The sequence below is a fragment of the Gopherus flavomarginatus genome, chromosome 6 (assembly GCF_025201925.1).
Source record: "Gopherus flavomarginatus isolate rGopFla2 chromosome 6, rGopFla2.mat.asm, whole genome shotgun sequence".
Taxonomy (NCBI): domain Eukaryota; kingdom Metazoa; phylum Chordata; order Testudines; family Testudinidae; genus Gopherus; species Gopherus flavomarginatus.
This window is the reverse complement of record NC_066622.1, coordinates 104,535,249-104,548,152: the sequence shown is the minus strand read 5'-3', so window position 1 is coordinate 104,548,152 and position 12,904 is coordinate 104,535,249. Positions and strand designations below refer to the sequence as shown.

Below are 12,904 nucleotides of genomic sequence, written 5' to 3'. Positions count from 1 at the left end.
CAGTTTGTTTGTTTTTTTGCTTAGGGTGGCAAAAAACCTGGAGCCGGCCCTGTCCTTGGCAATATTTTTTGTGATCTCGCAACTCTCTTATAATAGCCTTGCAATCCCCTTTTGGGTCAGGACTCCCAGTCTGAGAAACACTGGCTTAGCGGATGAAGATGAGCAAGAGAATAATGAAGATGATTAAATAATTGTTTTAACAAAATAGTCCCCAAATAGCTCTGAAGCTTACTGGAGGGACTCCATTGAGAAGGAGTACATTCTTAAACATCTTATGGAACTGCCCAAAAATAAGCATATCTTGGTTGCATGCTTTAGATCAATATTTTTCAAACTGTGGGTCGCGACCCAGTATTGGGTTGCGGTATGTAAGGCACTGGATTGCCTTGCTCTGATCAACACCGCTGACCGGGATATTGAAAGTCCCATTGGCGGTGCTGCCCAGCTAAAGCAGGCTAGTGCCTACCTTTTCCAACACTGCGCTGTACCCCGGAAGCGGCCAGCAGCAGGTCCTGCTTCTAAGCAGGGGGCCACGGGGCTCCATGCATGCTGCCCCGCCCCGAGCACCAGCTCTGCACTCCCGTTGGCCGGAAACCTGCCAATGGGAGCTGAGGGGGCGGTGCCTGCAGGGGATAGTCACGCAAACCTGCTTGTGCACCTCCGCCTAGGAGCAGGACCCACTGCTGGCTGCTTCTGGGGTGCAGTGCAGTCCGTGGTGCCACTTGCCCACAGGGAAGGTAATCATATGTGCTGCATTCAGTACAATTAACTGGATAGCTTCAACTCTGCTGCTGGACTTCTGCCTGCATTTTTTTTCTTTTAACTTTTGCAGAGGGCTCTCTTTTTTGTTTGCTTCTGGTTTGTTGTTTGGGGAGAAGGCAGAAAGGGGGTTAAGGAGATAATTGTCCCAGGTTTAGAATATGTTCATAGGTTTGTCATCTACAATGTTTAAAAATTTCAAGGCTGTTTTAATACTAACAGCATGAGGCCTCCAGCTTCTGTCACTCAAATTGAAGTCCCCCATGATCTCAAAGGTTTTTTTCCTATACAGTATAGATAAATGAGTAAGGAGGTAGTCATCATTAGTGTGATTTGGTGCACTGTAGCAGACACCAACAAATTCCTCATCTTGTGCTTTATCTGTTAGGACATTGATGCCTAAGTGCTCAAGACCACTTTCTTCTGAATTGTCAGTGACTCCAAATCAGGTAATGCCAATTTGGCATAGAGTACCACTCAATCCTTCCTAAATAGGTTATAGCCACTGATTTTTACATTCCAATGGTATGAATCATCCCACCAGGTTTCAGTAGTATCAACTAGATCAAAGTTATGCTCGTAATGAGCAATTCTTATTCTTCAATTGTTACCCAAGTTCCTAGCATTAGTGTATAGGCAATTCAGGAATTTCTTCTCTTCATTTTCTTTAGTTTCTTGATTAATTTTGTTTTCAGTATCTTGATTTTGCCTTGGGTGCTCATATCTTCCCTCTTTTTACCCTCCCCTTTTGCTATTAGTTTAACCACCTCCTGACAACTCTAACTAGCATATCCCTGAGGAGATTGACTCCTCTTCTTCTGAGATGGAGACCATCCAAATTGATGGTCCCCTTTCCCTGTAGAAGGTGGACCAATGTTCCACAAAACCAAAACCCTTCACCCTACACTAAACCTTGCCAGTGATTCACCCGACATTAAATCTTGCCAGTGATTCACTTCCAGAGTCTTCTGCCTTCTGCCTTCCTTTGCTCATGTGACAGGAAAGATCTGAGATCATATACTAGTCCCCCCATCCACCTCCCAGAATCCCTGCCTCACTCAGTGCACAGGATGGATGATGCTCAGTTAATACACATCTAGTCAAAGAAAAAGTCACCAGAATTTTTTTTTAAACTTGGACAAAACCATGTATTTTCCCTAGCCTCATTCTTGGAAACAGCTTAACCATTCTGGCTGGGATCTTCCAAAATAACTCAGTCTGAAGCTCCCATCCACATGACACATTTCAGCCCACATGCTTAAAGTCTGGCAAAGTAGAAGCAAGTGAAAACACAGTCTTATGATGGGAACTGTCAGGCAACCTTAATAATAGGTGGTGCTACCAGCCCTGCTCATAATATTACAGAATCACAGAAACGTAGGACTGGAAGGGATTTTGATAGGTCATCTAGTCCCCTGCACTATGGCAGGAATAAGTAGTAGCTAGACTATCCCTCACAGGTATATAGCTAACCTGTTCTTAAAAACCGCCAGTGATGGAGAATCCACAACCTCCCTAGATAATTTGTTCCGGTGCTTAACCACCCTGACAGTTAGGAACCTAAAGCTCCCTTGCTTAAATTTAAGTCCATTACTTCTTTTCCTGTCCTCAGTAGTTAAGGGCAACAATTCATCACCCGTGTCTTTATACCAATCTTTTATGTACTTGTAGACTGTTATGTCCCCACTCAGTCTTCTCCTCTCCAGACTAAACAAATCCAATTTTTTAAATCTTTCCTCCTAGGTCATGTTTTCTACGCCTTTAATCATTTTTGTACAATTTGTAACATTTTTCCTGAAGTGATATTCCCAGAACATGACACAATACTCCAGCTGAGGCCAGGGCCAGCTCTAGTCATTTCGCCGCCCCAAGCACGGCAGCATGCCTGCGGATGCTCCACCGGAGCCGCGGGACCAGAGGACCCTCTGCAGGAACGGATGCGGGAGGTCCACCGGAGCCGCCTGCCGCCCTCCCGGCAACTGGCAGAGCACCTCCCCCGCGGCATGCCACCCCAAGCACATACTTGGCGCGCTGTGACCTGGAGCCAGCCCTGGCTGAGGCCTTATCATTCCTGAGTGGAAGCATTACTTCTTGCGTCTTGCTTACAACACTCCAGTTAATACAACCCAGAATCATGTTCACTTTTTTTGCAACAATATTACATTGACTCATATTCAGTTTTATAATACCTGGATCCATCTCTGCAGTATTCCTTGTTAGGCAGTCATTTCCATTTTGTATTTGTGCAACTGATTATTCCTTCCTAAGTGTAGCACTTTCCATTTATCCTTGTTGGATTTCATCCTATTTATTTCAGATCATTACTCCAGTTTGTTAAGATCATTTTGAATTCTAATCTTGGCCTCCACAGCACTTGCAACCCCGCCCAGCTTGGTATCACCCACAAACTTTTCTACTTTTCTGTTATCTTGCCTAGTAATGCACGCTACCACCGAACTTTGAACATTTATAGCTCTCCTTTTGTTAATATTATACTCTGAGAAAGTTTTAAAAGACAAAATATTGAATTACGTGGGCTGTAGTGAACTGTTTTTTCACTTTCTGCAACTATGACTTGGCGTTATCCCAGGGATAAATTTGGCCCATCATGAACTTGGGAGTAATACATTAACAGATAATATCCTGAAATGAACCCACAGTCATACACACTGCCTCTGTCAATGTACTTTCAGTACTCTTGACTGTTATCAAAGTACTGGCTCAAGGTAAACAACGTCATCCTACCCAAGAACATGCTCATGACACAGATAGTTAAGTGACATTATATTCTGGTCAGATGTATAGATACAAACTTATCTAAAACATTGTATTTTAGATATAAACATTGTTTCCACTTAAACAGATATTTGAACAGTCAAAATCAGCCCCATGATAAAAGTAAATATGCCTTCACTCCAGTTTCTCAAAAACAATCACTGAGGGCTAGATTGTGAATTCACAACACTCATCCATTGCTGCTGTGTGCATGTCAGCATGGTCAAGCGAGGAGGGTAGTCTTCAAACCATGACCCTTCTCTACACATTTGTCTGCCAGGGCCGCTCAGGGGTGGGGAGGGGCAAGTGGGGCAATTTGCCGCAGGCCCCGCAGGGGCCCCCACGAGAGTTTTTCAGGGCCCTTGGAGTGAGGTCCTTCACTCGCTCCTGGGGGCCCAGAAAACTCTCTTGGGGCCCAGGCCCCCAGAGCTTCTTCCGCTCCGGGTCTTCGGTGGTAATTCGGTGGCGGGGGGTCCTTCTGCTCCGTGACCCACCGCTGAAGTGCTGGGTCTTTGGTGGCAATTCAGCAGCAGGGAAGACCCCAGACCCCCTGAATCCTCTGGGCGGCCCTGTTGTCTGCTGTAGATACAACAGAGGCTGGTCATACTTTTGAGTTAGTACAGAAGACAATTTAGGAATTGCCCCCCTACACTTGCAATGCATTGCAGAACAGTCACACACATCAACGGCTTGGAATGATTGTGGCATTGCTCCCTAACTCCCATTCCAGAAGGACCATGCTATCAGGAGCAGGGGTGTCACTATGCCATCTGACACTGGCGGACAACATTACTGCTATCAGCAGTGCTGGATGCTGTGTGGCCTGGTAAGTACTGAGCAAGACATAGCAAATCAAAGACTGGGGCCAGGCCCACATTATGATGCACCCACGAAACCAGAAATCACTGATGAGCAGCATATGCATGCCATGTTCCCTTTATGCCATAACATGCAACATTAAACCTTACAATTATAGCCTTCTAATTATCATCATGCCTTCCCTAACATCTCACTTCAGGGGCTGCCATCTCAAGAACAACTAGAGGCAGAAACCTATATCTGAAGTTAATGTGTTGATATAGATTTCTTACTGACATTCTTAATAATGCCAGCAAACTTCAAGACTGTCTTCTGTCTGACCTTAGTGCTTGTGAAAGTTGAGGCATTGACAGTGTAGAAACCGAGGCTATTACTAAAGGTAATAGCAGGGATTTTGGGAGCGGCACATGGAAAAAAAATGAAACTGAACAGCTACCTAGTTGACAGTTACCAAGTATAATTTCAGTTTGAAGTACATCTTTGAAAGAGTTATTCTTGACAAACTAACTGCTCTTCTAAAGAAATCGTTAAAAAGCAATATGATACTCCCATATAAAGATCTTTCTTGCAAAAATGCCCGTATTTGGATATATTTACTGGAGGAAGAGCTGTAACAATATTATTGTCTGTGGAATTATGCAGATGTAAATTTCTGCATTTCTTTATTTGAAAGAGCAACTCCTAGATAGCAAAGTCCAACTCCTAGATAGCAAAAACAGTCATATTTCACCATAATGAGGCAATAAGAGGACCAATCTATTTCACAACTGTGAAGTAATGATAGCTGTAAACTATGACTATTTTAACGGTGTGACAAAACATCAGAAAAATGTTTGAGCAATTCGGCTAACGGGACTGCAATACGCCAATATACTACAATTAGTTTATCCCAATGTCAAGATTCCACTGCAGTGAACTATCAGTTATCTTGAAATAATACACACATTAAGCTTTTTTCTTATTATAATATAAGATTATCAAAAATGAACACACAATAGATTTAGTAGTATGCATTATATAAGATTTTTATACATTTTTAACTTTATGATGTCCTTCAGTTAATAAAAAAACACTTTTAAGGCTGTTGATATACACTGCAAGGTACTGAGTGATATTGCTATCGATGTGAGCTCTGGTCTTACAGTTGGATGGCTATTCCAACATCAGAATACATTGAAGTTGTATAGGCTAATTATATATGAGTTAACCATATAATGTTCTTTCATGTATCAGTGTAGTTTAAACAAGGAAACTGAGCCTCTTTAGATGTTAGTCAACTACTTTCAATAATTAATAAACATGGAGAGGTTTTTTTTAATCCATCAGTAAATAAAGGGAAAAATGCAGTATCTTCAATGTAACTGAAACAGAATAAGATAATGTTAATGAAGTCATTTAGTTCCATTGAGATGACATTTCAACCTCTGTGGATGAGAGTATCCAATGATCATTATAAACAGTCATGTCAATGAGGAATCCATCTGAAAATCCTCCATATCTATATATTTCTGTATTACCAAAAGCTCTCTCTCCATAAAATATTGTACTTTATGTATTTTTTTGCATGTTATGAAAAGGCCAATTGATTATGAAATATAACTTTGGTACTGAATTAAGGAAATGCCAGTGAAACCTCAGGTGAACAGAGAACAAGTCTAAAGCTTGTGGGTGTTGTGAGGTATACTTAGTCATGAATGCTGCACTGTGCAAAAACGGACATAATAAACAAAGTTAGGTCTACAGTTACACATTATTCACCGCCATTATTTTCAAGTATATTTATTCTCAAAAGTATGAGTTCACTCATAAGGACACAGAAGTTTTATTTAAGTAAGTAAGATTAAATGTTAAGCTATTACTAAACACCACTATTCTAAAAAACTAGTTTAGCACCTCAAAGTTAATATTTATTGATTTTAGAAAAGAACTCTGGAAATAAATGATGTATTTTCAGATTCAGTAAAACAGAGCATGCTGAATGAGACATTTCTCTGCATAATTACTATTAGAATTCCACACTTCCTCAAGTATCATATACAGAATTAGAGAAAATGTTCATGCTAACTAGCAAAAGTCAGATTGCTGTATGTAAAATATTTTGTTCTTAATCTGAATTAAAACAGATTATTTATTAAGGACATAGTTCACACTCTGCTAACAGTCTAGAAGTCAAAGTGATGTTCTTCTAATTGCCTTATTGTTGCCTAAACAGCTAAATGGCTATAAAATGAAAGTACTACCGAACTAGAATTTTATGAACACAAAAGCAACATCTTGGTTTTCTTAAATATTTGGATTATATAACTCTCTACCCAGCTATAATAATCAGAGTCACATAACCAAATAATTTGTTTCACTGACCAAAACGTAGTTAATACTCACTGCATTTCAAAAGATTTAAAATTCGTAATTACTAAAGATCATGTATACATTCCTTCTTTTGACATTCTCAAACTGTCAATATTCATGGTAACGTCTATTCTGCTACATGAGTATGCCTTCACAGAGCCCCACAGGATATAGTCTGTTGGAGAAAAGTTAATGCATCATTGTCGCCAATAAGTATCTTCTTTTTATGGAAGAGCAGGAAGAAATCAGGATTTCATTAATGCCTAAAAAACAGACAAATTTGAATTCACACTCCTAGAAAAGTAGAGAAAGAGATCAAGTGAGGAGTAAAAGAAGAGGGGAAGGTCTCAACTACCACACTGCATGGGACCTTGTTAGGATATGTAATTTTCTGAGAGCTCCCACCTCAACCGAAGGAGCCCCGGCCCACCTGCACAAAAGACCCCTGCCCTGAGCGTCAGCCAAGCCGCCAACACCCCCGAGCCCCGAAGTCACCCTCCCCAGCCAAGGTGCCGCCCCTCCCAAGCACTGGGCCAAGACAACAGTACCCCTGCCCCTGAAGGCCCGCTCCAGCCAAGTCAGGCCGGCTCCAGCGCCAGGCCAAGCTGATGGCCCCCCGAACGCCGGGCCAGCCCCAGGCCAAATTGCCTGCCCCCTTCACCCCTGAAGGCCTGCTCGTCTGAGCCACAACCCCCCACAGCACCAGGCCGGCCCCGCCACCTCACTCCCCCGCCAGATGCTCCTGCTTACCTCTGCCTTGCCGCATCCCTCCTCACTTCCTCTCCCCGGAGGAGGAGGGACGCAACGAGTAGAGGGGACTTCCAGAGAGGGGTGGTGCTGTGGTAGAGGACTTACCAGCAAGCAATAGCAGGCAGTGGGGGCTTTGAGGAAGGGACAGGACAGCCACGGCCCACGTGTCCAGTGGCGGGTCAGTGGCAGTTGTGCCTGGGAAAGCTTAGCCTTCCTTGGCCTATTATACCTGCCGCCCTTGTTGTTATGTTAGGTTTCTTTAATGGCCATCTCAACACCGTGAAAAAAACAATTGTATATACCAGTGGTCAGCAATCTTTCAGAAGTGGTGTGCCAACTCTTCATTTATTCCTTCTAACTTAGGCTTTGCGTGACAGTAATACATTTTAACGTTTTTAGATGGTCTCTTTCTATGTCTATAATATATAACTAAACTATTGTTGTATGTAAAGTAAATAAAGTTTTTAAAATGTTTAAGAGCTTCATTTAAAATTAAATTAAAATGCAGAGCCCCCTGGACCGGTGGCCAGGACCTGGGCAGTGTGAGTGCCACTGAAAATCAGCTGGTGTGCCGCCTTCAGCATGTGTGCTATAGGTTGCCTACCCCAGTATATACATTGCATAAACTAACCAGATTCTGTGACGTCTAGAATTACATGACACCCATGTGGACCCCTCTCCAAAGATTTATTTCCACTCAAAAGAGTTCTCCTGTGACTATCTGCTTGCAAATAGCAAAGCAATGGATTACCTCACGTGGAAGAGTTTTAAAGCAGAGCATCACCAGTTTTATTACAATATGAACAGAAAGCTAATATTACTATATAGTTGAACTTGATGTGCATGGGTTTGATTTAATTAAGGTCTGAATGCACTTGCATCATATTTAAAATATGGTGAATCCATTTATAAAGCGACAAATAATGAGAAGATACCTGGAAATCATCCAGTGAAATTAATAGTAGTTTAGTTTAAAGACTTGTACAGTTCTGATTTAAACCAGGAAAAATATGGAAATTCAGTTTGTAATCACTCAAAATTAAAGTGGTATAGTTTTAAAAATCAATATAGTGGAAACTGAGCTAATCATCAACCACTAACATTGGCCACTTTTCCTAGTGGCCAATAAACTGGCACTCCCAACAGAGATTTTCTTTCTATTAATTGCAAATCAAATTGTTACAATCGCTACAAAAATAGTTGTTTTTTTATTGACTACATGCATCTGATGAAGTGGGTATGCACCCACGAAAGCTCAGGCTCCAATACTTCTGTTAGTCTATAAGATGCCACAGGACTCTTTGCTGTTTTTTTACTGGCATTAACAGATTCCCCTGTAGCTTTAAATTTCTTCCTGAAGGGATCCTCAAACACTCTCACCTCTCAAGAGAGGCTCCCTTTTTAATTATACTGGTAAATATCCAAGGCATACAAGAGAATAAAGCTTTGTAATTGGTTTATCCTCTAGCTCTCTCCTGCATGCAAAAAAAAAAAAAAAAGTGAGGAGCAAATGCTAAAATCAAATGTAGAAAGTTTGCAACACTGCTCTGAGAGAGACATGATTCACATTTTAAAGAAAATCATGTGAGGATATAGTGAAAATAAAACAGAGAATCATATTATGTGTTTCTATTGACTTTAACCACCACAAAATCTGTGGCCTAAATCCTAACAGGTGTCTGTGGCCAGAGGAGGCAAAGCACACCCCACCTTCAGTTCTGCCATGGCACACTGGTCTTCAGCACAAGTGCTGGAACTCCGGGTGCTGGGGGTGCTGCAGCAGCTTCTGGCTTGAAGTGGTGTCCATCATACACAGGGTTTACAGTTTGGTGAAATGGCTCTCAGAACCCCCACTATACAAATTGTTCCAGCATCCCTGCCCCCACCGCCTACTCCCGGGCTCAAGTGTCCAACCGGGGCAGATAGCTGAGCAGTAAATTGCGGACGGCTGCTAACTGGACTCAAGTTAGGAGCCAGCCGCACGTTAACCACAGTGACGGGGCAGAGAGCAATCCCGCAGCTCTTAACCCCCCAGCTCCTTCTAGCTGCTCCCTTCAAACGCTTCAGTGTAGACACGCGTCCCGTTCCCTCCCCTCCTCTGCGAGCGGCAGGAATTTCACAATCCCCACGTGCATAACAAGCCCCCTCGCCCAACCAGACGGGGCCCCTGACGCCCGGTGACCCAGGGCCAGGCATCCCTGTGGCGGCGGGCAGGGTCCCTGCAGCCAGCCCCGCTTTCTGGGGGTCGGGCTGCCAGGGCGCAGCCGGGAACGCCAAGCCCGGTGCCTGGCAGCGGCGCAGGGAGGGCGGGACCCAGCGCGAGCGACCCGGCGGCAGCAAAGGCTCCGGGTCCGCGGGGGCGCAGGGCGCACTGGCTCCGAGAGCGGGGAGGGCGCGGGCGCTAAGCGAGCGTCCTACCGTCGTCTGCTTCTTGCTCCCGGACATGGTGCTGCTGGCGCTGGCGCTGGCGGCGAGGCAGGCGGCGCTCCAAGGACTGGCGCTGGGGTCAAGGCGGTATAAAGACTTGGGAGACACGTAGCACTTCCCGGGACCGGCCCCTCAAGTCTCACCCCTCCTCCGTCTCCACCTCCCGCCCGCTGCCCTCCGCCCCGCAGCAGCAGCAGGCGAGCGGGGCTCGGAGCACGGGGGACTTTGTCCGGCTCCCCCGCCGGCCCCATGGGGCCGTAGGGAGGGAGCGGCCCCCGCCGCGCGGCAGCGAAAGGAACACTCCCCTCCCCCCGGGGGCTGCTCCCAGCGGCGGCGACCGGCCAGGACTCCGAACAGCCGAGAGCTGTTCCAGGGCTCACTGAAACACGGCAAAAAGTCCCTGACAGGCAAAGGCAGCAGCAGGGGCCCCCGGGTCCCAGAGGCAAACAGACCTCCCGCCTCCCCCCGTGCGCCCAGCTCACGCTGGAAACCAGCCAGCCCGGCTAACCAGCGGTGCGCTTGGGACCGCACTTCGCTGCAGCTCCCCCCATTACGGGCCCGATCCTGAGAGCCTCTTTACTCGCCCCAGTGCGGGTGGCAGAATCACGCCCTTTGCCTCCCACTCCTGCCCGCCTCCTGAAGCGGACAAATGAGTAAGACACAGGACCCCATATTCAGTGGGCAGCTGGGCATAGCCCCCAGCTTCTCTGTTCCCAGGCTCTGCCCTAGCTCCTAACCACACTGCCTCATTCATCTCTGTGCCCCGGAAAGTTGGCAGGTTTGTAAAAGCACTGGGAAAATGAGCCTTTACCTATAATCTAGGGCTTCTTCTTGTTCTGCATGTGTACAGCCAGGTGCTTCTTTGGAGAAACCAGGGAAGGAGGCTTCTTTTCACACACATTCCTTGCACTCCCTTTGTGCCCTGCCATTTGCTTATGTTGGAGAAGAAAAGTTACATATCCACAATAGCGTTTTCAATTAAGACTTAGGAATGAAAGACACTGGCAAAGGCATTACAGGCTCAAGCCACCTCCTGCAAGTAGAAATCTGTGTAAAGTTAGATAATACAGACTGTCAGAGTTGTCTTTTACAGGGAAATTACTACAGATTTGAAAGGGAATGATACTACAGAGAGCAGCAGTTCCCTTGCCTGGCTCCTTGCTCACCTGTCCCAACTGCACAGAGATCCTGTCTAGAGGTTTCCATGGTATTTGGCAGGTTTGTGGTCCTGTGTTGGCTGAAACCATTCCCTCTAACAAAGTGTTAGACCAAAGGAGCAAGTGCTCTGCTTCTTTCATTATCCCACTCTCACCCTTCACCAGGGAGGGGGAAAAAATGGAGATTCACTCATTGATCATACAAATGAACTGGTAACATAGGGCTGTGACATGCCCTCAAAATTGAAATCAGATAGCAGTATGCAATGGCTACTAACGGAGAACATTGACCTGATTAGTACAAAGGAATATGGATGACCAGTTCATGTCTGATGAGTTCTAACTTTTCCACAATGCACAGGTAGCCTGTGCAACTCTCTTCCATTAGAAAACATTGAGGCCAAGAGCTTAGCTGGATTCAAAAATGGACTGGATGTTTGAATAGATGAGAACATGTATAATTAGGAAATGTGGGCTATTAATCTTTATACTTTATGATAAACGCCAACCTCTAATTGATTAGAAAGACATTTTCCCAAACGACAGATAATTCCATGAATGCCTGGTCAGGACATCTGCTGAAGTGTCTGGTACTGGTCACCGTCAGAGACAAGACACTGGACTAAACTGGCCACTGCCTGATCCAGTATAGCAATTTCTAAATTATGTTTGTATTGTTACTATTTCCACACATTTTCTGACCCAATCACAACCTTTCTCAAAGTCATAATTTAATTTAGCCCATTCTTGGCTGAGCAAACCAAGGACCTATACTCAACTTGATGACATTTCTCTGGCTGGTTGAATGTAATGTGGTAGATTTTGAAAACCACATCTATTCAGTTTCAACATTTCAGAGATGTTCTAGGTGTCAATGAGTAGAACCCTATTAATTCTGGTGAAAGTCAGAAAACTGGAAGGGGAAATGGGGAAAGTGCAGAGCCCCTAGCATCTAGTTAGTAGACCCACCAACTTCAAACAGGTCTGTAACTGTCTACAGATCTAAGGACCAGTTGATGGCCACCATTAAAAAACTTATCACCACCTCATTTCAGCTCTGCCCATCCTCCCAAAAGAGTTTAAAGGGTGAATGGTTTTTTTCCCAATCAGAAAGGGAAGAAATAAGAATGATGGGGAAAGGAGAGTAGAAGGAATGGGGAGCCACACAGCCCTTGGAAATGAAGGAGAATGGAAGACCCTGACATAGTGGGAAGTGGGCACACAGTGCACAGCCCCTGGCAGGGGTAGAATGTGAGGGTATGGGAGGGAAGCAGAAAGGGGTAGATAGGGGCTCTGTGTCCCACTCGGTATGATGGGGAAAGAAGGGGTGAACCTGGGGAGAGGATACGGTGACCAGCTGTCCCGATTTTATAGAGACAGTCCAGATTTTTGGGTCTTTTTCTTATATAGGCTCCTATTACTCCCCAACCCCCATCCCGATTTTTCACAATTGCTGTCTGGTCACCCTAGGAGAGGATGACACAAGGGAGAGAATGGGTGGGGGCTTACAGGCAGTCTCTGAAACAGAATAAGATGGGAACTTTTGAGGAAAAAGGAGAAATGAAAGGAGTCCTGCTGTGTGTAATGTGCTCAGCTTATACAAGCAACAAATAGTGCAACCCTTTAGTATGTATTACTGACTATGGGCTAAATTCACCCCAGATATAATTCCAGTGAAGTCTATGCTGTCAGGATGAATTTGACCACAAGTTTTTCAGGAATCAGCACCCACTAATATATCATACAAAAATTAATCAAAGGAAAATGTATTAATTGTCTGATTGTAAATTCTGTTCTTGAAGTAAAAACATAATATAAAAAAACTCTATGGGAAAAAGTGTTATGATGTAATAATGATTTTAAAGAAT

General features: G+C 44.5%; 1 protein-coding gene across 4 annotated transcripts in view; it reads right to left on the bottom strand.

The window, feature by feature from the left end:
* Positions 1-10,172, bottom strand: part of PAPSS2 (3'-phosphoadenosine 5'-phosphosulfate synthase 2) — a 58,528-nt gene extending 48,356 nt beyond the window's left edge. The window contains exon 1 of one of the 4 annotated variants that reach the window (XM_050959441.1): positions 9,871-10,172. In XM_050959441.1, the coding sequence (XP_050815398.1) occupies positions 9,871-9,897 (27 nt within the window). In that variant the 5' untranslated portion in view covers positions 9,898-10,172. Of the gene's footprint in view, positions 1-2,948; positions 3,060-9,870 lie in introns of those variants that run through there. The other 3 variants (XM_050959442.1, XM_050959445.1, XM_050959443.1) reach the window with 3 other exon arrangements.
* Between the last annotated feature and the right edge of the window lie 2,732 nt (positions 10,173-12,904).